Source organism: Hypanus sabinus, chromosome 14 (genome assembly GCF_030144855.1).
Source record: "Hypanus sabinus isolate sHypSab1 chromosome 14, sHypSab1.hap1, whole genome shotgun sequence".
NCBI classification, from domain to species: domain Eukaryota; kingdom Metazoa; phylum Chordata; class Chondrichthyes; order Myliobatiformes; family Dasyatidae; genus Hypanus; species Hypanus sabinus.
The window spans coordinates 63,016,274-63,042,688 of NC_082719.1; the positions used below are offsets into that span (position 1 = coordinate 63,016,274).

The 26,415-nt window shown below is 40.3% G+C and overlaps 1 protein-coding gene across 1 annotated transcript in view; it reads left to right on the plus strand.

Annotated features, from left to right (window-relative positions):
* Positions 1 to 26,415, plus strand: part of adamts6 (ADAM metallopeptidase with thrombospondin type 1 motif, 6) — a 257,027-nt gene that overhangs the window by 159,829 nt on the left and 70,783 nt on the right. The window contains exons 12-13 of the mRNA XM_059989323.1: positions 3,303 to 3,410; positions 24,741 to 24,886. Of these exons, the coding sequence (XP_059845306.1) occupies positions 3,303 to 3,410; positions 24,741 to 24,886 (254 nt within the window). The remainder of the gene's footprint in view (positions 1 to 3,302; positions 3,411 to 24,740; positions 24,887 to 26,415) is intronic.

The window sequence follows — 26,415 nt, forward strand, 5'->3', positions numbered from 1 at the left end:
CACGTTCTTGCTGGACGTTGGGGGGAAAGAGGAGGTTTTCACGGTGGACCGACTCAAACCGGCCCATGTGGACCTGGCGCAACCGGTCGAGTTTCCAGCACCTCGGCGCAGAGGGCCACCTCCCAAGCAGGTTCCGGCCCAGACTGTGGACATTGGGGGGGGGTGTATCGCCGGTTCTGGGGGGGGGGGTTTATGTGGCAACCCATTTCCTGGCACATCCGAACCGGCTCACAATTAGCCAGCTTTCCAGCTAAGGGAGAGCCTACGGGGGTTTGCGGGCACAGAGCTTTGGAGCCTCTGCGCCACGGGGGGCAGGTTGAGGGAGGCTTAAAAGTGAGGCTGAGGATTTCGAATAAAGTTTTTTCTTCAACTGCAGTTACCGACTCCGTGTCGTAATTTTAGCGCTGCGTGTAGCACACCATTACAGTAGGTCATTTAGGACAGAGTTAAGGAAAAACTTCTTCTCCCAGAGAGTTGTGGGGGTCTGGAATGCACTGCCTCGGAAGGTAGTGGAGGCCAATTCTCTGGCTGCTTTCAAGAAGGAGCTAGATAGATATGTTATGGATAGGGGAATCAAGGGATATGGGGACAAGGCAGGAACCGGGTATTGATAGGAATTGATCAGCCATGATCTCAGAATGGCGGTGCAGGCTCGAAGGGCCGAATGGTTTACTTCTGCACCTATTGTCTATTGTCAAATCTACCTGCCGTCATGCGCAAATGTTTGAAATGCAGTTCCTAGTTCATGTCCCTCACAAAGAAATTCAACACAGTGGCATAGAAACTCGACCGCCAACTAGCGTTTTGACGCATACCAATGCATGTTCGCTATGGTGTAGAGCCTGCGTTGAAGTATAAATCAGCCTTAATTCTACCTCAGCAGTACAACAACATGCACCACCTCTTATAATACTATGAACCTATCTGTGCTTGTGTTTTTTCCTAATATATTGCTTTTACAGTTTTGTATTTACATTGTCTTGTATAATTTTGTTCAGTTTTGTTTTTTCCTAATATATTGCTTTTACAGTTTTGTATTTACATTGTCTTGTATAATTTATGTATAACTTCAGTTTTGTTTGTTGTCTGAATCTATGTGCCCGTGATACTGCTACAAGCAAGATTTTTATTGTATTTGTACCTCATCATACTTGCACACGTGCAATAAACTTGACTCCTAGAAGGAGCGAGTCTAAATTAGAAGATGTATTTCTGAAAGCAGTTGTCATGGATAAGCTGGTAGATGCTTATAAGGAGATTGGGTCCCCTTTTGATCAGGGAATGCTGTATTGCTCAGTAACACCAATAAAGGAGATAGTAAAATGAAAATAAATCGTCATATTGCATCTGGTTATTTTTGCAGTATGGTAGCTAAAATATTTTGATACTATCAGGAAGACTAGAAGTCTTTTGATCCGTACTTCCAAGTCAGTGAAATTTTACAGGCTTAGAAGCCTGTAATTAAATAATTGAAGGTTCAGCTAGCTTAAGCAACTATAAATATTAATGTACAGTTTCAGGTGCTGTAATCAAAACAAATGAAATTATTCCTTGTGCCGTACTAAATTATCATGGAAAAATAGTTTTGAGTACCATTGTGTTTAAAAGTGAATTAGATTTGGTTTGTGCAAATGGAAACTAATTTAAGCAGATTTTTTATATATTGGGATTGAAACAGCAATAGCAGGAATGAATAAAAGCGCATCCTTTTCTAGCTCTCCAAGCTGAACTATACATATGAGGAATCTAAAAACTGTATTTAGATTGGTGTTTTCTGCATGGCTGAAAACAGCATGTGGCTGGGTTAAAATTAAATTATGTATTACTTTAACCATGGTGGACGCCTGTCAAGCGTGGGACAGCTCTTTATGACTACCTCGGCTTACTACTTTCTCTGCTGCTTGACTCAGCGCAAAGTCCAGAGGAGCAGCGCACATGCCCAAAGCTGGGTATGCACTTCACTGCACATGCTGCATCATCCCCATTCATTTGAATACAAATTGGAAAGGTAAATAGGTTTATTTTCATTTTCTCTTACTTATTGATTTCTAGCACCTAAACCTATTTTAAGTAAATGTATCACTTTATAATTTCCAATATTTTTGTAACTTTAAAATCCTTTTGAACATTAACTTTCCAACCTTTAGAGATATCTTAAAGCAGTTCAGATGCATTTTACAGCAGCATGGTTTCAAAATGTTATCATTGTGGTCTTGAGGCAGGTCCAGGTTGTGATTCTAGGTTGTGCTATGGCCATTGAAGTGTGGTATCAAGTATAATCAGACCACATAACCAAATACAACCACAGGAAATATACAAGTCTTTCTTTCATCCAATGCTGGATCAAAAATAATGTAAGTCAGCGAAAGTCTCCTGCATCCAGAAACTAATGGAAGAAAAAAGCTTGGATTTGCACAGTGGCTTTCGTGACCTTAGGCCAACCCAAAGGACCTTCCAATCAGTGATATACCGTTGAAAGAAAGTCACCGTTCTGATGTAAGAAATAGGCTAGCCAACTTGAATACAGTAAATTCCCACAAACAGCCATTTGATGGGATAGTTTCTGGATGTTGGTTGAAGGATAATTATTGGCTGGAATATCAGTGTACATCTAGTGGTCTTCCCTGAAATAGTGTCAGCAACATTCCATTCCCACATTAGTGATATGCAAGCTGACAGGCTGTAATCTTAATTGCTGGAAATGTTGAACTCTCAGCTGATGGTGACATGCTACTATAACTGATCTGCAAGATGCCAGCATTAGAAAACTAGCAATAAGTGAAATTTTAAAGTGTGTATTACACTAGGGTTCATTCCATAGTTGCTTTGATAAATCTTAAACACTTAGTGGTTCAAAGGAAATGTTTGTAATGTACTGTGCTGCTGTTGCTGCAATAAGTTTTTTTTTCATGACATTATATGTTGTTGATGTATGCCTATAGCAATAAACTTGAATTTGGAGTATGCACTTTAATCCAAAAGCTTGAAAAGGAGCAGTGAATTATGACATTAGTGGGCCTGCAGAACTGGTTTCATACCTAGGGAACCAGAATTTGCATTGAAATTGCAGCAATTTGTTGTGCCTTTTTTATCCCACAGATTCTGCTCAGTCCATGAGTTCTTCCAGCAGATAATTAATTGCTCAGATTCCAGCATCTGCACTCTTTTGTATCTCTCTTGTGTTGCGCTCGGTCTGCTCGCTTGGAAGTCCACTTGCTACTGAAGACCTGAACATCTGTAATTGATACCATATACATATTAAAACGTTTTTCTAATCAACTTGCCTCTGCATTCATTCCCAGGAAGTATGCAGAGAACTCTGGTGCCTCAGTAAGAGCAATCGATGTGTAACCAACAGCATCCCTGCAGCTGAAGGTACTCTATGCCAGACAGGAACTATTGAAAAAGGGGTAAATAACTTCATTTATAAAAATAACTTTTTTTTGCATGCTTGTTAATAATTTACAGAGCAGAGCTCTGATAAGCTTCTTGTCTATAATACTGACAAACTTACTTGAACTCATTTGAAGTAGTCCTGGTGCTGACTGTTTGAATTTCTCTTTGTTGGGAGTTTCTGTGTGGACAATAAACTGATAAGTACCTATACAGCGGGTGGAAGATACTATCGCTAGAAATTTGTTCGTATTTGTGTTTACAGTCAACTTTACCAGTCAGTCTTGAGTTTCTGTTGGCCTTAATGCCTAGAGTTTCAAAAGTATTTGAGTAACATGGCATGGGAACTTTGCATCACACGAGATTCAATTCCAATTGAAGTGGTAGTGGAATCAGTACAGATGTTTTCAGAATTTTGCTTGTTTCCAAGTGAGGTGATAAATAATAACATTTAACTGAAGCAAACTGTCTGAATTAGGATATTCACTACTTTGGGGGCGTGTGGTAAAATTTGGAATGTCTAATCAACAACATAAAACGGTGTAAATAAGAAGACAACCAAAGCAATAACACATTTGATATCAATATCAGGTCATGATGAAGGGTGTCGGCCCGAAATATTAGCTGTTTATTCCTTTCCATAGATGCTCCCACACCTGCTGAGTTCCTCCAGCACTTTGTGCATGTTACTTTATATCAGATCTGGCTATGTTCTAGCCAAATGAAACCAAATCAGGGATTTCAAGCTGTTCATTGTCATGATTTTGTAACACTTTTTGTTTGTTTTTTTTTGCTGATAAAGCTCACTTTAAGTGTTGTGGTTAGCTGTGTATATGGAGTTATTGTAAGTTTAATAGGTATCAGAAGATTTAGATTCTGCCTAGCTGGCAGCTGCCTCTATTTGAAAATGTGTGAAGTAACTATCATTCTTGAAGATGTGCTTATGGAAACTGTATAAACAAACTGGAAAGCATGTTTCCCCTTCTTACCTTTTCTCAAGCTTAATACCTTTTCTACCAGTTTGATGATTTTGGAAGCAGCATGTGAAATTCTATTTACCATTCAAACACTGAGAAAAGTCAGCTAAGTGTTTGGCATATACAGTATCAAACGGTCAGAAAAATATGGAAAATATATTGAAAAGGTTCCAGGACTTTATCAATCATTTTCCAAAGAAATTCAAGAGCTAATGTGATGAAAGTGTAAATACAAGTAAGACTGTTAAATTATGAGTGCACTTCAAAAAGGAACAAGTTATCTAGAAGACTTGAAGTGTAGTCTCACACTTCAATTGGTATGCAAGTACAGCAAGTAGTTAAGAAGGGTAATGATATGTTGGCCTTTTTTCTAAATGGAAAGGATATAAAGGCTGGAAAGTTTTGCTATAACAGTTTTGTATTCTCCATTGAAAGGAGTGATTTACATACCCTTGGAGGCAGTGCAGACTGAGTTCCCAAAATTGATTTATGAGATAAGGGGACATTGGGGTTGGGATTGTTTTTCAAGGAAATATTGAGCAAATTGGATCTATAACATCTGGGATTTAGAAGAGTGGCAGTGGACTAGGCACCAGCAAAGGTAATAGAAAACAGACTAAGATGGAAAATGGAATGCGAGTCTCAGATGATAATATGGGCTGGAATAGTACAGTGTAGGTTAGGAGCAGATCAAGAGAAACTACAACAAATACAAAAATGATTTGGAATGCATGAATGTAAGCACACAAATTATACCTTACAAATCAATGTTGTGGCTATGAGCACTTTCAAGGGCCCAAACTACACTTATCTTTTTGTGGGATACAGAGAAGAGTCATTGTTTCATTCCTGCTTGGACCCACTCCCCCATCTTTTTTTAATATCTGAGCATCAGAAGCTACATTGGCTCTGCTTCCTGCACTTCCAGAGGACTTAATAATGTCATCACCTTTGCTGCCATTTTCTCCCCTGCTCTAGTTTTCAGGTGTCTCTCTCCGATGCTTCCCTTTCCTTACTGAAACTCTCCACCTCCATTTAGAGGGACAGGCTGGCCAGCAACAATCTTAATGAAGTCCTGGATTCCCACAGTTATCATGAGTCCATTTCCTTGCACCCTGCCTACTGAAGGACTCTAACACGTTCCCCCAGGTCATCCATTTTCATCACATTTGCCTTGATTAGACTTTCTGCTTCTGAAATCACCCTCTCTTGTCTGAACCGTACATTGCCCTCTGCCTGTGTGGATGCAGATGATGACCACATCTCATCTCTTCCTCACACCTCTGTTCTCACCTTTCTCCTCCTGGGTAGATCAAGAACAGAGTTCCCCAGGTTCTCACCATCTATCCCAGCAGCCTCCTGCAGAAATGTACAGCATAGAAATAGGCACTTATGCCCCTTCCACCAACCTTGTCTTTATGATTGTGATGCCTATCTGTGCTAATCCCATTTTCCTGTGATAAACCTGTATCATTCTATGCATTTCCTAAGTTCCTGTCCAAATGTCTATCAAATGTTGCAAATGTATCTACCTCTACCGCCACCTCTGGCAGTTTGTTCCATCCCTTCCGTGCTCTTCATTACCTTATACACCTCTATGTGGTCACCTTTCAGCCTCCTCCATTACAATGACAGTAAACCCAGCCTATCTAATCACAAACGCCAGAAAATCTGCAGGATTCTGGAAATCCAGTCAACACACACAAAGTAACTCAACAGGCTAGGCAACATCGATGGAAAAGAGTGAACAGTTGACATTTCGGGCTGGGGCCCTTCATCAGGACTGGAAAGAAAGAGAAGTCAGAGTAAGAAGGTGGGCGATAGGAGGAAGGAATACAAAGTAGGAGGTGATAGGTGGAACCGGGAAAGGGGGAGGGGTGAAGTAAAGAGCCGCAGTCGATTGCTGAAAGAGATAAAGGGCGGGAGAAGGGGGAATCTGATAGGAGAGAACAGAAGGCCATGGAAGAAAGGGAAGGGGGAGGAGCTCCAGAAGGAGGTGATGGGCAGGTAAGGAAGTAGGTAGGAGAGGGAAACAAGAATGTGGAATGGTGAAGTGGGAGGAAATTACCAGAAATTCGAGGAGCGACGTTCATGCCATCAGGATGGAGGCGACCCAGACATAATTTGAGGTGTTGTTCCTGCAACCTGAGTGTGGCCTTAGGTGAGGACTACAGGAACCGTATCCCTTACGTAATATACTTAAGTTCATCTGCCATTTCTTTTACTACCTCTATTATTACCCTATTACTACCTCTCAGGTGTTATTTTCCAGTGGTCCGATATTCTTTCCCAATATCCCTTCCCGGATCACCAGTCTAGCCCTCAGCAGAATGCAGATCTCTTGGTTCATTCTGGAAGTCTGGTTGAAGAAGACTCTGAATGATTTTGTGGGTTCACACTCATCCATGCATGCCTTTATAAAGTGTGTCTGTCTGCCTGTCTATGACATATACATACAAGTGGCTTTCCTTCCTTCACCATCAACACTGCCCTCTCTGCATCTATTCCATTCTGCGCAGATCTGCCCTCACCCCATTCTCTCACCACTTGACCAGGGATAGGGTACCTCTTCTCCTCACCTATCACCCCACTAGCCACCACGTTCAGCATATAACTCTCTGTAACTTCCTCCAACGGGATCCCAGCACCAAGCTCATCTTTCCCTCACACCTCCCACTTTCCACAGGGGTTGCTCCCTACCCATCTCACTTCTCCATTCGTCCTTCTCCACTGATCTCCTTCCTGGCAGTTATCCTTGCAAGTGGAACAAGTCCCACATCTGCCCCTACACCTCCTCCCCGTTCAGCGCCCTAAACAGTCCTTACAGGTGAAGTGACACTTTGCATTGTGAGTCTATTAGGGTCATCTGCTGTATCCAGTGTTCCCAGTGTGTCCTATATGTTGGTGAGACCCGATGTAGATTGGAAGACCGCTTCGCCAAGCGTCATCCGTCAGGAAAAGCGGGATCTCCCAGTGGCCACCGATTTGAATTCCACTTTCCATTCCCATTCCGTCATGTCAGTCCATGGCCTCAGGTTGGAGGAATAACATCTTATATTCCATCTGGGTAGCCTCCAACCTGATGGCATGAGCATCAATTTCTCTAACTTCCAGTAATTGCCCACCATTCCCTATTCCCATTTCACTCTCTCATCCTATATCCTTACCTGCCAATCTCCTCCCTCTGGTGCTTCTCCCCCTTCCCTCCCTCCTATCAGATTCCCCCTTCTCCAGCCCTTTATTTCTTTCACCTATCAACTTCCCAGCTCTCCATCTCACCCCTCCCCCTCTCCCAGTTTCACCTATCATCTACCACCTTGTACTTCTTTCTCCTCTCCCCCCACCTTCTTGCGTCGACTTCACATCTTTTTCTTCCAGTCCTGATGAAGGGTCTCAGCCCAAAATGATGACTGTTCACTCTTTTCCATAGGTGCTTCCTAGCCTGCAGTGTTCCTCCAGCATTTTGTGTCTGATGTTCTAATGTCATGTACTTTTGAACTGAAGCACAGAGTGAAATTCAACAGTTTACTTTGTACACATCTAGGGCCCATTTGTAATGTACAAATACTTAATACAACAGCAATGTATAGCAAACTCTGGAGTGAACTTGCCTGATATGAGACTTTAAATCTCATTAGCAAATTTCTAAAAAGGAACAAAGCCAAGTTATACTGGTAAGAGGAGAGTCATCGATAACCTGCTTTTGAGCTGTGGAACCTGAGAAGCCAATTAAATGTGAAATGCTCATCCTCTCTGACATCATAACATGGGAGAACAGGCCTGCTTTCACCATCCCCCTCCCGAGTTCCTGTATCCAGTACATTATTCACTGTAACTTCTGCCATCTCCAATGGGATCCTATCTTTCCCTACCCCCATCACCACTTTCTGTGGAAATCGCTCTCTAGGTAACTCCCATGTCAACTTCTCCCTCCCCGCTGATCTTGCTTCTGGCATATTGGCAAGGTGGCACTCATGCGACACAGTGACATTTTGCAGACGGCACACAAAACTACTAACTATTCTATTAAATATACCTTCTCTGGACTACAGTCACTCCAATCTACGGCCTGTTATTTCCCTTTGGGAGTTGCGCTTTAGAACGGTCTGTAGGACCTAGTGTTTTTGTGGTATCCTGAAGGATAACAAACTGGACTCTCAAGAATGCTGGTATGGCTGCAGCAGCCATTGCTGAAGCGGACTTAGAGACGGGCTGAAACTGATCGAAGTGGTGGGGCCCAGGGGGCCTGAGAGTGGAAGAGTTGGTGTTTATTCGTTTTAAGCACTGAGCCAGACTGAAAAGGTCAGGGTGGCGAGGCCGAGAGTGATGGACAAACCAGTGTTCAGATCCAAGAGGCTTTACTCACCTCAGTGCTGAAATGTCTCCATGGCTGTGGCTTGTCGCCATCAGACCCCCGGACCCAGTCAGTGCTGAACCAGTTCTGTGGCTCTGGACTCACTTTCAGAGACTCTGCAGTTCATGTCCTGTGCGTTATTTGTTCACTTCTTATTGTTTACATAATTTGATCTTACTTTGCACATTAACGGTCTTTGTTGTGTGGGGGTTATTTGAGTGGGTTCTATTGTGTCTCTTTGTTTTTTGCCTGCCTGCAAGAAAATGAATCTCAAGGTTGTATATGGTATATATACTTTGATAATAAATGTACTTTGAAATTTAAACTTATCCCTGCAAACATGACAAGTGCTACACTTGCTGTACACCTCCTCCCTCAGTACCATTCAGAGGCTCAAACACTGCTTCCAGGTGAGGTGACACTTCACCTGTGAGTCTACTGAGGCCATATATTGTACCAGTGCTCTTCGTGCAGCCTCCTCCGCATGAGAATATAAAAAACATAAGAAACAGGAACAGGATAGGCCATCTGACCCATTAGGCCTGCTCTGCCGTTCAATAAGATCACGGCTGATCTGGCCACGGACTCAGATTTCCCTACCTTCCTTTTCTCCATGACCCTTAATTCGACTGCTATGCAAAAATGTATCTATTTGTGTCTTAAACATATCTGTGGGACCTGTCACAGACAGGGACTGCTTCATTGAGTAATTTTGCTCTGTTCCCATCAAAAGACAGCATCTCTCAGTGGCTACCTATTTCAATTCAACTTCACGTGCCCAGACCAACATGAATTGAAATAGGTAGCCGCTGAGAGATGCTGTCTTTTGATGGGAACAGAGCAAAATTACTCATGCATGGCCTCCTGTGCAGCCACAACGAGGTCAAACTTGGATTGGAGGAGCAACACCTTGTCTTCTGTCTGAGCAGCCTCCAACCAGATCACATGATTATTGATTCTCTAACTTCTGGTAATTACTCACCCTTTCCCCATTCTCACTTTTTTGATTCCCCATTCTGATTACTCTCTTGTCCCTTCTGTTCTCCTCACCTGCCTATCACCTCCCTCTGGTTCCTTTCCTCTACCCCTTTCTTCTATGGTCCATTGTCTTCTCCTATTAGATTCCTTCTTCTTCAGCCTTTTCCACCTATACCCTCCCAGCTTCTACTTCTTCCCCACTCACCACCTTCCGCCTCACCTGGCGTTACCTATCACTTGCCAAGTACCTCCCCCTCCATCCCATCGTCTTATTGTGGCTTCTGCCCCCTTCCTTTCCAGTCCTAATGAAGGGCCTCAGGCCAAAATGTTGAATGTTGGTTGCTTTCCATAGGTATTGTCTGACTTGCTGAGTTCCTTCAGCATTTTGTGTATGTTGCTCAAGATTTCCAGCATCTGCAGAGTCTCTTGTGTTTATGTAATCTCACATTCCAGTTGGAAGCCTGTGTGGAATTAATCTGATTCTGCTCCATACAACTGAACAAGTGATTCAGTAAAATAGTCATTAGCATCCGTTTACCCACACCCATTCAATCCCCACTGCACCACTCTCTTTTCCACACTCATCACACACACACACACACACACACACACACATACACACACACACACACACACACACACTCACACACTCACACACTCACACACTCACACACTCACTCACACACTCACACACTCATTCACACACTCACTCACACACTCACACACTCACACACTCACACACTCACACACTCACACTCACACACACACAGAAACACACACTCACACACATTTTATAAAGGCATGCGTGGATGAGTGTGAACTCACAGAGTCATTCAGAGTCTTCTTCAACCAGACTTCCTGAATGAACCAAGAGATTTGAACTCTACTGAGGGTTAGACTAGTGATCCAGGAAGGGATATTGGGAAAGAAGATTAGATATCGGACCACAGGAAAATGATGCCGGAGAGGTAGTGATGCAGGAGAGAGAAATAGCAGACAAAATTAAATATATTGCAAACACGAGGAAATCTGCAGATGCTGGAAATTCAAACAACACATACAAAATGCTGGTGGAACACAGCAGCATTTTGTGTGTGTTGTTGTTTAAATATATTGCATCAGTCTTCAGTGTGAAAGACACAAGCATTATGTCAGAAGTTCAAAAGTATCAGGGTGCAGAAGGGATTGTAGTTACTACTACTTAAGGAGAAAGTGCTTGGGAAGCTGAAAGGTCTGAAGATAGATAGTCACCTGGACCAGATGGACTGGACCCCAGGATTCTGAAATAGGTTGCTGAAGAGATTGTAGAGGCATTAGTAATGATCCTTCATGAATCACTAAATCCTGCAATGTTTCGGGAAAGCTGTAAAGTTGCAAATGTAACTCCACTCTTTAAGAAAGAAGGGAGTCAGAAGAAAGAAAATTGTAGATCAGTTAGCCTGACTTCAATGATTGGGAAGATGTTGGAGTCCATTATTAGTGATGAGGTTTTGGGGTACTTGGAGACACATGATAAAATAGGCATGGTTTCCTTAAGTGGAAATCTTGACTGAGAAACCTGTTGGAATTCTTTGAGGAAATAACAAACGGGATAGACAAAGGAGAGTTAGTGGATGTTCTTTACTTGGATTTTCAGAGGGCCTTTGACAAGGTGCCGCACATGAGGCTTAACAAGGTAAGAGCCCATGGTATTATAGGAAAAATACAAGCATGGATGGAAGATTGGCTGACCGGCAGGAGGAAAAGAGTGGGAATAAATGGGGCCTTTTCTGGCTGGCTGACAGTGAGTAGTTGGGTTCCATAAGGGTTGTTGTTGAGACCACTTCCTTTCACGTTATATGTCACTAATTTGGATAATGGTATTCAGCAGGCTAGGCAGCAGCTATAGGGAGAAGCGCTGTTGATGTTTCGGGCCGAGACCCTCTCAGCCCGAGACGTCAACAGCGCTTCTTCCTATAGATGCTGCCTGGCCTGCTGTGTTCTACCAGCATTTTGTGTGTGTTGTTGTTTGAATTTCCAGCATCTGCAGATTTCCTCGTGTTTGCTGGATAATGGTATTATTGGCTTTGTGACCAAGTTTGCGAATGATATAAAGATAGGAGGAGGGAGACATTGGAAGAATGGGCAAAGTAGTGGCAGATGGAATACAATGCAGGGAATTGTATGATTATGCCCTTTGGTGGACGGAATAAAGGCGTAGACTATTTTCTAAATGAGGAGAAAGTTCAAAAATCGGTAGGTTGAGCCAGTGGTAAGGAAGGCAAATGCAATATTATCATTTATTTTGAGAGGACTGAAATATAAAATCAAGGATGTATTGCTGAGGTTTTATAAGACTTTGGTCAGACTGTACCTTGAGTATTGTGAGCAGTTTTTGGACATCTTATCTAAGAAAAAGATGTGCTGGCGTTGGAGAGCATCCGGAAGAGATTCATGAGAATGATTCCAGGAATGAAACGATTAACAGGTGAGTATTTGTTGGCTCTGAACTTGTACCATAATGGAGTTCAGAAGAATGAGTGGGGGGAGAGGTTTGGATCTCATTGAAACCTATCGAACATTGAAAGGCATAGGTAGAGTGGATGTCAAGAGGATATTTCCCATAGTTCTCATAGTGGGAGAGTATAGGATAGGAGGGCACAGCCTCAGAATAGAGGGATGTCCATTTAGAACAGAGATGAGGATGAATTACTTTAGCCAGAGAGGAGTGAAACTCTGGAATTCATTGTAGATGGCTGTGAAAGCAAAGTCATTGAGTATAGTTGAAACAGAGGTCAATAGGTTCTTGATTAGCCAAGGCATCAAAGGTTACAGGGAGAATTCAGGAGAATGGCATTGAGAGGGAAAATAAATCAGCCAGGAAGAAACGGCAGAGTAGATTCGATAGACTGAGTGGCCTAATTCTGCTCCTATGTCTATATCTTATGACACTGTGATTTCAGTCTCTGAGGTCAACCTGAGAGCATCCTTTAAGAGGGTGAACCCATGGAGAATATCGGGCCCAGATGGCATAGCTGACCAAGTACTGAATGCCTCTGCTAATCAACTGGATGGAGTCTTTACGGACATTTTAAACCTCTCGCATTGCCCATCTCTCACCCGCTTCAAGCATGCATCAATCATACTGGTGCCCAAACAGAACATGGTAACTTGCATCAATGACTATCGTCCAAAAGCACTTACATCCAAGCGATGAAGTGCTTCTAGAAGATGGTTAAATATCAACTCCTGCCTGAGGAGTTACTCCTGCTCCAATTTGTCTACCATCACAACTGGTCAACTGACACTTGACACTTCACTCAGCTCTGAAATATCTGAACAGTGAAGATGCATACATCAGGATGCCCATCATTGACCACATCTCAGCATTCAACGCTGCCATAGTCATCCCCTTGAAACTCATCACTAAACTCCAAGTCCAAAACCTGGATACTCCCTGTACAACTGGGCCTTGATTTCCTTACTGGCAGAGCCCAGTTTAGCAACAACATCTCCTACACACTCACCATCAACAAAGATGCCCACAATGTGTTGTGCTTAGGCCCCAATCTACTCACTGCACACTTGGCAATTGTGTGGCTAAGTACAGCTACAATGCTGCCTTTAAGTTTGCTGATGACACTACTTATGTTAACCAAATCAAGGGGAGTGATGAATTGGAATTTATGTACCGAACAGAAGTCTTAGGCGCCTTAGCTGTATATATGTGCCTAAGACTTTGACACAGTACAGAAGGAACGAGATTGAAAATGTGGTTCAGTGGTGCCACAGTACTACTGCCAACTGTCACAGGGGTACCCAACATGACCCCTTGCTTGATGATATTGGTCCATGGCATTAAAAAAGGTTGGGAACCCATGATATATCATATCTCCCTTCAACCTGCATTGCTCCAGGTAAAGTAACACAAGATTATCCAGCCTTTTCATGTTGCACATGCCCTCTAATAGCATCCAAGTTAACCCTTTCTTCCCCCTTTCCAAAGTCTCTACGTCCTTCTTGGAATGGGGAGACCAAAGTTGCTCACAGGTTTGGCCTAAGTAATGTTTTACTTAGTTGTAACATGAATTCCATACTCTTATACTCAATGCCCCATTTTTGTTCTTTTGTTTTGACTTGAGAACGGGGAGTGAACGTCAATGAATCACTTATCTGAATAAGTTTACTAGCCAGGTAAGTTTGCCTTGGTCAGCCAGAACAAGAAATCTGTTCTTCTGAATGTTGCAGTCTTTGGCATCTTTTTTAGCATCAAATGCACTCACAGCCTTCTCTGAGAATTGGCAACTTGTCATAACAAAGAGGCTTTTGAGTTCCTGAAATCCAAAGAGTGATGCTCTCTGGGGCTTAGTTCCTGATAATGTTATCCCTGGCAGCAAATTCAAGGGCGACTTTTCAGACAAAGAGAGGTCCAGTCATGATGATGGAGTTGGCGGAAGATGATGACGCATCACGACGCCAGAGAAGGTGGAGGAAGGCTGCAAAAGTGAAGGGTCCTTAGTCGTCTTACATTCCATGCTACCGGACCCTGACCCGGATCTGTCAAGGACCGTGCAGTAGCTGCCTGTGTAGCAGCTTCCCCATATTAAAAAAAAGCCACGCACAGGCATTGTCCATTTAGAGAATAACCTGTTAGGAGAACATCAAGCCCAACTCAAATGATTGCATTACAACTACGACAACAACCTCTGACATAACATCAGCAAAACCAAAGAATTAGGTTTTGCCGTCAGCAGGGGATTCACAAACCAGTTCCTTGATGTTAACATATCAGAGGATCAGCACATAAGCATTATCACAAAGAAGGCATGACAGACCCTCTACTTTCATTGAAGGTTGCATTGATTTTGCATGTCACCCAAACTTATGACAAAGTTCCATAGATGCAGAGTGGAGAGTATCTTGTTGCATCAAGGCCGGGCATGGAAACATAATTGCGCAGGAGTGGAAGAGGCTACAGAAAGTAGTGTATAGCCCAGTCCATCACAGGCAAAGCCCCCCCCCCCCGCCATTGAATATATTTACATGGAGTGCTGCCACAGGAAAGCAGCATCCAAAATCAAAGACCATTAACATCCAGGCAATGTTACTTCCACCAGGTGAGAGATACAGAAGCCCTGGGTCCCTCACTACCTGATTCGGGGGCAGTTTGTGCCATACAATCATCAGGTTCCTAAATTTGCATGGATAACTTCATTCACTGCTACTCTGAACTGATTCCCCAACCTACAGACTCACTTTCAAGGAATCTTTGCAACTCGTATTTTTGGTATTATTTTCATTTGCAGTTTGTCCCTATTTGTACATTAGTTGTTTGTCAATCTTTGTCTGTTTATGTATAGTTTTTCATAAAATTCTACTGCAGTTTTTTCTATAAATGCCTGCAAGTAAATGAATCTCAAGATAGAACTTTGCAGACATATGCGCACACACACACAGGTGCAAGGCACTATTAAGAGGTAATACACCTATTTAAGGTGGTGGCCACAGGTAATATTTCGAGTTAAAGTTTAGCTTTATTTGTACATCAAAATGTACAGTGAAATGCGTTATTTGTGTCAATGATCAACACAATCCAAGAAGGTGCCTGGGGCAGCTCCCAAGGTGTCGCTATGCTTCCGGTGCCAGCATCGCATGCCCTCAACTTACTAATCCGAATCTGTATGTGTTTTGTAATGTGGAGGAAAATGGAAAACCCAGAGGAAACCCACACAGTTTTGGAGTGAACATACAAACTCCTCATATACGGCAGCAGGAATAGACCTTCTATCTTCCAACTACTGGCATTGTAAAGCATTACACCAACTGCTACACTATTTTGCCGCACTTTGGATGCAAGACACAAACCTTCAAAATTGCTTATTTATGATGGAAGTTTTATATCTGGCAAACTGGTGAAGTAGTGTCCAATTTCTAGGTCATAGAGAGTGCAATCATATCTGATTATGATGTTCGTGAAAAAGTCAGCATAACTATCGTACAAACAAGGAATTTTTTAGTCAACATTTTGACAGAATAAGTTCCTTCCTGGATTTCATCTGCAGAACATTTCCAGCATTTTTGGTTTTATTTCAAATTCCTAGCAACTACTGTATTGTTCTTTGTATTTTCATACTTGTCTAAATCACTCTCTCATATGCATGTCCTTGTTTAGGATAAGCAAAAGCTTATACCCAAACAAGGTTTTCCAAAACATGAACTACAGATCAGGACCCGGTGGATATCTCAGTCTCATTCCTGATCTTTGGGTCAACCTTACACTGGATTTCTGGCTGGACTGTGCTGGAAATTTAGATCCTTAGTGTTTATTTTAGAACCTGCATAGTGAACAGGCTAGTCCAGATCACAATCTAAGCTTTTCATGGCTGCATTATGACTGTAGACTACATGCTTTAAATGTTGTATAGATTGCTTACCGGCGCTTACCGGTTTTTGTAGTTCAGCTTTATTTTTTGTTACATAGATATGATCAATGGATTTTTGTTACACGGATATGATCAATATCCATGTGGCGCGTATGGTGCAGGAAGATTGGAAATCAGGTAATTGTCACATGATAGGGTTATATTCTACCAGTATTAAAATTATTTATTCTTATAGATATTTTAACATCACTACATAAAACAGTATTTTCTTATGAAATTTGGATACATTATTCTGTAAAAGAAAACTAGCAATCTTGATAAAATATGCAGAGAAATTAGTTGAAAAGAAAGTTAAAGAACCAGGCATAATTCGTCATGTACTTACCCGAACTGTAGTCTGAACTGCAGACTACACAGTTCAAGTATCTTTTGATTGATTCACTTACAGGATATATGTTGTATCAGTGGCAATGCCTATATTGAATACTCATTGTCAAATTGTTTTTGAGAAGATGACTGTGAACTCCTTCTTCAGCTATTGTAGTCTGGCATGTTAAGTCATTCTCTCTTTGCTGTTGGATAGGGAGTTCCAGGATTTAGATTCAGTGACAATGAAGGAAAACTGTGTATTTCCAAGCCAGGATAATATATCATTTAGAGTGGAACTTGCAGATGTTAGTGTCCCTGTGAACCAGATACCCTTGCACTTCTAGCTACAGCTCATAGATTTGGGATTTTCTAATTAGATCAGCTGATTGCATCCATTCGCTGTACATCACTGCACCTTTTGCAATTGATCTTACCCTGAAAACTCAAATCCACTTCAGCTCCTTGCCAAACTATCTTATTTTAAGAAGCTACAACAGTGACATGGTTCATTTAGGGAACCATGTCACCATATAGGGAAGGGACAAGTCAGGATTTTATTCCCTAATGAGGGGAGATTTGATAGAGGGATTCAAAGTTATGAGGGGTATAAATAGGGAAACTGCAAGCAGGCTTTTTCCACTGAGGTTGGATGAGACAAGAGCTAGAGATCATGGATTATGGGTGAAAGGTGAAATGTTTCAGGGGAGTGTAAGGGGGAACTTCTTCACTGAGAAGATAGTGAGAGTATGGAATGAGCTGACAGTCCAATTGGTGATCTTGGCTTTGATTTCAACACGTAAGAGAAATTTGGATAGTTACATGGACAGGAGGGGTTTGGAGGGCTATTGTCCAGATGCTGGTCGATGGAACTAAGCAGATTAATAGTTTGGCATGGAACAGATGGACCAAAGGGCCTATTTCTGTGATATAGTGTTCTCTGACTCTTCTGTGACACTTCTAGAAAATTCCAGGCAATTCATATGTGACATTAAATCTATTTCTTTAAGTAAATATAAAATATTCAAGGAAGAGCGGAGTTATCCAATGACTTAGGAACCATTTTCCTCTTAGTGAGCCCCTACAGTAATAAAGATGGGTTACACTGGACAATAAGATTTTGCTTCCTGAATACTTTTGGGTGTATCGTATGGATTTTGAGCTGCCAATCATGAAAATCACCATAAAATTTCCCTATCATGCACCAGTTTTTTCAATTCACAATTCAAGTCAATGAAAATTTTGCCCACAATGTAAGCTGGAAAGTTTTCTATCTTGTCCAGAGATGCCTGGGCATGGTTAGGCAGGACAGATGCTGCGTGGTAGGACAGGTTTTAGAAAGGCTATAAAAGCATCACACACACACACACACACACACACACCATTCTATGCATTATGCTTATATGTATATCTGTTTGCAAACATGTTGATGCACATAGCATATTCTGTGTATTTTCAGGAGTATTTCTGATAGCAAAATATCTTGCCAATGTTGCAACAGCCATGATACTTTCTGTTATATTTGTGATGAGTATATGCTTAAATCTCAATGACAGAGCTCTACTCCTCTTATTTAAAAAGCCTAAGCTCTACAGTGGGTGTAAAACTGGCGACCAAGGCAAAGCCTGGGCTCCTCACATTTGTTGTGTAACATGCTCTGTCAACCTTAGAGCTTGGTTCACAGGTACTCGGAAGTCAATACTGTGCACTGTCCTGATGGTATGCCAAGGTATACATGGTAGGACCCTGTGACAGACAGCTACTTTTGTCTGACTGGTGTGTCCCAATTTCCCTCTGTCTGTCTGTCTGTCTGGTTTCTCTGCTAAGAACAAGAAATCCATTGAATACACTAATCTCCTTTCAGCCGTGAGACCTGTGCTGCATGACAATAGTCTTCCAGTACCGAAGCCACCTAAAGTTTAGAGGAGGCAGATGAAGATGACATGATGCATGAGTCAGGAATGGAAAACAACATTGATCCTGATACAGATTTTGAACCCTTTATGTTGTGTGATCTGGTAGCTCAATCTTAGTTAAATGACCTGGTCAGAGACTTGGCTTTGTCAAGGACAAAAGCAGAATTACTGGATTCAAGACTGCAAGAGTAGAATATGCTGTCACCAGGCACAAAAATTTCCTTGAGGGGTTTTGATATTTAAGACAGATGTTTCCCAGAATAACCATTGCCAAGATTAAGGATGGCATTTTTGTTGGTCCACAAATCACCAATGACAGGCAATTTGAAGAATTTCTAATGGGACCGGAAAAAATCACAAGGAAGGTATTGAATGATCTTGTTGAAAATATTCTTGGCAACTACAGAGCTTCAAACCACATGCAGTTGGTGGACAGCATGCTTCAAGCATACACAACTATGAAGCGTAGCATGTCACTAAGGTTTCATGTTCTGCATTCCCATTTAGACTTTTTTCCTGCAAATCTTGGTGCTGTCAGTGTTAAGCATGTTGAAAGGTTTCACCAGGACATTGTGTTCAGGAACAAATGGTATCAGGATAACTGGAATCCATCATTGCTAGCTGATTATTGTTGGGCATTTAAGCAAGAAGCCTCAGACAGTGAGTACAAATGAAAAACATCAATAAAACATTTTTAGCTTAGTTGGACTATTGCGAAGTGTCAGCAGCATCATGGAATTAAACCCATTATATTCAATAAAAGTTACTTTCTATGTGTTGCACGTAGTCTGAAATTATATTTGTGTTCAGCTTGAAGTGGTTTATGATTACCACAAAATCATTCCAAGGAAGCAACACTTAAAAAAAACTACTGTCCAGTTATTAGTCTTAGAGGTTCAGAGTGTCACTGGTGTGTGCATCCTTGTGGATCAGGTAATATTGGGCATCTTGTGTGTTTGCTGTAATGAATAGCCAGAGAACATCAGTCACCAACAACGATGTTGTGAGACCAATACTACCATTTCACAATCAAATTGCTCAAAATAATGGTCTCAACTGAACTTGAACAATAGGCATACTTAGTGAGTGTACAGAATGGATTTTATTGAAATAATTCCAGGACAGACAGATGAGGTAGTTTGAAAAAAACTGTGGTTTGTCTTGGAATAAAAGAGTCTGAGAAAGCATCTGATGGAGATACTTAGTATCAAGAAGTTTTAAATAATAATGGAACCCATGTTCAAAACATAGAACTGTACAGCACAGGGACAGGCCCACAGTGTTATTGCTGCACACAATGATGGGCATTAACCGTTATGATGCTTTACATATATTACTAACTAGCTTCAGACTAAGATGTTTTCAGTTGCAGAACACCTCAGCATTCAAGTATGCTGCCCAAATCTCTAAGTGCTGTTGCTGAAATTAGGATTAGGAAACTCACAGTGTTGGCAGATCTGTAGGCTTTTGCTACCTGCTTTTGTCTGCAAAGTGTGAAATGTAGATGAATCAGTATGGACAGATTGGAAGGCATAAAAGTGATACGGCACTCTGCTGTGCTGTTAAGTATGAAACATGCTACGTTCTGTGTGCAACTATGTTTATTCATATTGTGATCCTGTTGGACAGGAGAGTCATGGGTGTGTCCTATCCAACAGAATTGCAATTTGCATCATTGTTACAGTGATTCTATTATCCTTTAAATTAAAGAAGTAGCTAAAGTGTGTTATCTTGCAATTAATTCATGCCTCTTCGATATACATGTGTTAATGTCTTTGTCGAGACATTACTCCTCCTTTGTTTTTAACATCAAAATGATTCTGGACCTTCTCAGTAAGAGCAGTTGAAGCTGCAGCATATGACATAACTCTGGCTTTCTCCATAAAGCAGTATGTTAGGACACTGCTTCTTTCTGAGGCACATGTAGGAAAATTGCTCCCTAAGCACCATTACTGGATGAATTCTCCAGCTGAAGGTCATTTTCTGCATGAGGTTTTCCCTTTTCATATTCTCTGTCATGCTGCACCTATATCTGGGAGCAAAACGCTCCTTTGAAGCTGAAAACAAATGCACACTCACAACCTTCTGTAAAACCAATTAATGAAGATTACCAAAGTGACCACAACACCTGGAACATGACTAGTATGTAGATAACTTCATCCAGCATGATATAACTGAAGCATATAGAAACCTGGAAGTCAACTTTCTGAAAAGCACAGTTTATGAGAATGAGCCAGGGGCTACTTCTTGCTATTCAATTCTTTGTCATCTCTCCACGTTGAAAGCATTCTAGTAGCTGGATTGTTCTGATCCATTTTAGCATTAACTCAGCATTGCACTGTCATCGAAGTCTTAATCCAGACATCTGTGCTCGTTTCCTGCATGCAAGCATTACATGTGCTACTCCTCCTCCCATTATGGCAGACTAAACTTCACAATCTATTTGTTTCCTAGGGCCAATTTAGTAAATTTTCCATTGGATTCATTAGAGTTATTCCCTGCCTTCCACGACCCTTAAGAGAGAAGTTTTACGGTAACTGAGAAAAATTGCTATATATGCATGTACAAATGTCGACATTGTGACACTAAGCCCATGTAAGCATCTCAATCCTATGTAATCATTTCTCCCCATATTAATTAATTGCTTGTTATAGGAAGATAACTACAAACGTGTAGTTGGATTTGAGCCATTTTAGTTTAGGGTCATTGCTTAACCTATATAAAAGCCTATTAATTTTCTTGTAAAATCTTTCTGAATTCTTTATTTACTTTTGAATCAATGCACTGCAATAATGTGTAATGTATTGTTCATATCTGAGATATCTAAAATATATCGTGTATTATTGAGTTAAAAATTGTAATTGAGATTTGGTAATTTTCTAGTGAAATTTAAGTAAATTTGTTGAAATTTTGCTGTACATTTAATAATATGGGTATTTAGAAAATCGATCTTGATATTTGCAGGTAAATAATCTGTCAGAATAAAGAAGTGGAAATCTTCAATCAAAGTGTAAAATGATTATCTCCCATTTTCTTTCCCAACACTTTATTTCCTGTAATGAATGGAAAAGTCAGGGTACAGGACTGAAATTCATGATATCAATTTAAAATGAATAGCTGGGTGATTTTTTTGACATTTTTAATGTATTGCACTTGTGTCTGTTAAATGGATTGAAACAGTACTTTCATTTTGGAAAACACTTTTAATGCAAAATGCAGAACGTTTTAGAAAATGTTTTGGATTTAAATAGTGCATAATGGAAACATGATAATAATCAATAAAGTGTTTTTATTTGGAAAGATGAGTGATAGAACAGAAAAACATTCATCTAAAAGATTGTCCTTGGAACTGTTTTACATTGATAGAGTAATAGTGTTTGGCATGGAATTAAGACATAAACAAAATCATAAGAATTAGGAACAATAGACCATCTGGCTCCTTGTGCCAGCTGCAACATTCATCAAGGTTGAAATGGAAAAATAAAAAATAGGAGAAAGAATCGGCCATTTAACCTTTTGAGCCTGCTCCACTATTCAATGTGATCACTTCTGATTAAATGCATCAGTACCACATTACTCTTCTCTTGATAGCTTTTGTGACTAGAACTTGGTTTCTCCTTCAAAATATTGAGTGACTTAGCTTCCTCAGCATTCTGTTGTAGCAAATTCCATTGTTTCACAGCTTCTCAGTGAAGAAACTTGCTCTTTAACCTGAGGCTTTCAGAATTTTGCAGTTTTCAATTATATCTCTTCTCATTATTCTAAGATTAGTGAATTCAAAAATTGTTCACTTCGTCAGTCCATATGGCATTCCTATCATCCTATCATGAATCAGGCTAGTTAACCATAAGTACTCTCTCTCTCTGGTAAATATATACTTTCTTAAGTATACAGACCAAAATTTGCACACAACACTGCCAAGTCTGGTCTCATTTATCTCTGTTCAATTTGTAGCAAGATGTCTTCTTCTTCAACTCTGATAATCTTGTTTGGAAAGTTAATGTATTAGTTGCCTTCCTAATTACTATTTGCATGATTGCTGTACAGTGGCACTCAAGCTTCATTGTATATTAATACAAATTTAATTCTTCTTAAATAATATGCCACTTTTCTATTTTTCTGCCATATTTTTGATTTTCCAAAGCTAATCTTCAACATATGCACCATTCTTGTTCACTGTGTCAATATCCCTTAACTCCCTTAATATCCAGAAACATATCAGTCTTAAGAACTACCATTTGTTTGTATCTTTCCAGGCAAGTTTTCTTTTTGTTTCCTTCTGCTAAAACAAATGTCAAGTAAATATTTAATTTTGCTGTCATTTTCTGATTCATCATTTTAAATGTCATCATCTCTGTCTATAAGGAACCCATATTTTTTACAAGCCTTTTCCTAGTTCCAGTTGATGTTTTAGATGCAATTTTTATGTTTCTCACCAGGTTACACACACATTCTGCCTTCCTTTTATCGTTTTCTCATTCCTAATCATCAGTTCTGCTGGTATTTCTGCTACTTTGCTGACCTCTCTCTTTGATTTTATACAATCAATAATTACTGTTCTGCCATTAACAGATCATTTTACTCAGTGCTTTTTTTAACCTTTAGGCAATTTTATTTTTGAAGATCATTTTCAATGCTACCCATTGCCTGTTCATCAGTATACCTTTTATTTCCCATCAACCATTGTCAACTGTCCTTTTATAATATTGAAGTCTGCTTTGTTTAGCTTTAAAGCCCTTATTGAGATTGAGTTAAATTACGAGAGGTGATTGATAAGTTTGTGGCCTAAGGTAGAAGGAGTCAATTTTAGAAAACCTAGCACATCTATTTTTCACCCTCCCCTAGTGTTGCCACCATGACCTCGTGGACTTCCTTGGGTGAAAAGCCCTTGCAACCGAGGTAGTGGATGACTGCACGAAGGCCGATGTTGTCCATTTTTGTCAGACAGTGCTTACTTGCATTTTTCAATTATCTGAAACAGAAATACCACAAAAGTTATTAACTTAAAACTTTCTGCATAATCACTCAAAGAGTTGAACTGCACGTGCATGTAATGAGAGCTGTATAACTCATCTCCTTCTACCTTAGGCCATGAACTTATCAATAACCCCTGCTGTGGACCACTTCCTGGAGGTCCAAGACGCCGACTTCTACAAAGAAGGGATCCGTAGGCTCCATAACCGCTGGACTAAGTGTGTAAATGTAGGAGGGAACTATGTTGAAAAAAATGTGCTATGTTTTCTAAAATTGACTCCTACCTTAGACCACAAACTTATCAATCACCCCTAGTACTTTAAAGTTCAATGTTGAATTCTACCTTATTATGGTCACTTACCCCTAAAGGCCCTTTTACAACCAGATTGTTAACTAAACAATTCTTTTATGTTCCACAAGTTTATTCTCTACTCTATTGCTGCTAACTTGATCTTTCTACTCTCCCATGATTGTTGTATTAAACATGTGGCATTTTTAATTTCCTGATATATGCTATTTTCAAAATGACAACTACTATTCTGTAACTTGCACAGATGTTTTCTGCCATTTTCCATTGCTTAGCTCCACTCAAATTGGTTCTAGTGTTACATCTTGATCTATTATGCAAAGATCATTCCTCACCTGCTGTACTAATCTCATCCCTTGTTAGCAGTGTTAGACACATTTTCCTTTTTGCTAATCCTTTCTGAATGTTGAATACCTTGAATATTTAACTTTGTAGTACTAATTTATATATTGCTTCTATTTGTTCTTCTGTCTATTGAGAATAATGCCTGCATTTAGATACAGCAACTTTAACTTTGTCTTTTATCATTTACTGTATTTCACCTCTTTTTTTCTCTTGGCTTTGTTTCCTCTATCATATTTATTTTGCATTTTAGAGTCTTAGAGTCATAGAAAAGTACAACACAAAGCGGCCTTTGACCATTCTAGTTCATGCTGAACTATTTAAACTGCCTAGTCCCATCGACCTGCACCTGGACCGTAGCCCTCCATAACCCTACCATCCATTTTGATTTTATAACTTCCACTACCTGTTTTGTTTCTTTCCTTACTGAATGCATCATAATGTGCTTAACACTGCAAAGCTGGTTTAAATCTTTCCTAACCGTCCCTGTGTGAAAATTATTCCTGATTCTGCTGAGATGTAACAAGTCAAACTTGTGCAGCTTCCACCTACCCAAAAATTGTTCCAATGGCTCTGAAGGCTAAAATGTTCTCTCCTGCTGTACCAATCCAACAGCCAAAGATTCAGGCCTTTCATCTTCTTATTTCTCTACTTATAAGTGCGTGGCACTGGAAGTAATAATGCAATTACTACTTTATACTGGAAGTAATAATGAAATTTCTACACTGTGTCACTTAAAAAGCTAATTATATGTTTTCTGGTCTCTTACAGTGGTGTTATCAAGGAGAATGTGTACCTTTTGGTACTTGGCCTCAGAGTGTAGATGGGGGCTGGGGACCATGGTCCATATGGGGAGAATGCAGTAGGACATGTGGGGGAGGAGTCTCCTCATCTCTAAGGCACTGTGACAGTCCAGCGTAAGTAACTAAAGTAAGCCAGAGCAAGAAGACATACTTGAAAACAAACCAGTAACTTTATTTCGTGTACTTGCTAGAATGTGAAATTGAAGGTTATAGTAGAATAAGATTGTATAAAAACTCTATAATTCTAAATTAAAACCAGGAAGTTATATTATTTATACCATATCTCGGGTCACAGACAACAGTTAAATTGTATGAGTTGGATAACCTGTTCAATTGTCAGTATTTCTATCAATGAAGCACCTTGTAGAATAAATGTATGTATTGTTCAGTGTCCCTTACCGAAATAGTGGAATACCCACTTATTATCAAATAATATATTTATTTTAAAATATCTGTACATTCATATGGACTATCTTTTGTTTAACTGAAAAGGTGATACTTAACTACTTTAATCCTCTCCATTTAAAAATCCTGATACATCAGCAAAAAATAACGGTTATGCCTATGTGATAAGTTCTCTGTTGTTTCATATGCTATGACATACTGTACAGATTTTGATTTGGGGCACCAGCCACTTGGACGTGGTGAAGGACAAGCAACAGTTTCAATGTTTGGCCTCATTTGTATTAAACTATTGACCAATTGTTCTCTGAAGAAAGAGGTCACCTCTAAAATTTGTGCTTGGTAATGGGGTTAGACTGTTCACCATTAACGTAAATCATTGCAAATCAACTTCATTTTCCCCTCTTTGCTGCATATCTTGACACATGCATCAAAAAGTATATATCTTGATCTTAAATACAAGTGATTCTGCAGATGCTGGAAGCCTAAGTAACACACACAAAATGCTGGAGGAACTCATCAAGTCAAGCAGCATTTACGCAAAGGAATAAAGCGTCAGTGTTTTAGGCTGAGATCATTCATCGGGACGCCTAATCTTGATCAAATCTTGATGAAGGGTCTCAGCCTGAAAGGTTGACTCTTCATTCTTTACCCTGCATGCTGCCTGACCTACTGAGTTCCTCCAGTATTTTATATGTATGTTACAGCATATATTTACCTCATCATTTAGAAAAGTTCAGTTAACCTAACACTGGGAGCTTATTTTTAGACTGAGCTCCAGATTTCACAATCCTCAATCTTTTTCTTGTACATAAGTAACCTAGCTTTTATATTATGTATACGCTTCTTAGTCTGACTTCTCCCACTTGTAGAAATAGGTGTTTGTGTCTACCCTTACATCTCCATTGATGATTTGGTTTATTCTTAATCCAATAAATCCGAGGATGCAAGCCAAGTTGACCTCATAATTTAAACTTTAAACCATTTTGATAAATATTCAGCCCAAAATAGCTGCAAGGCAAGTGTGAGGGAGAGGGTGCCAGGTCAACAGTAGACCATAAGTAATGCTGTAGGTTCCAAAACAAACTTCTGCTTTTCTTTGTTCCAAAGCAAACTTACTGTTATTTGGCATCCATGAGAACTGATCAGAGTATGTACCCACTCACTGCTGCAAATCAAACGTCACACTCTTTCTAGGGTCTATCACTTAAAATAATTGGGTTCGTGAAAGTGGCCCTCTC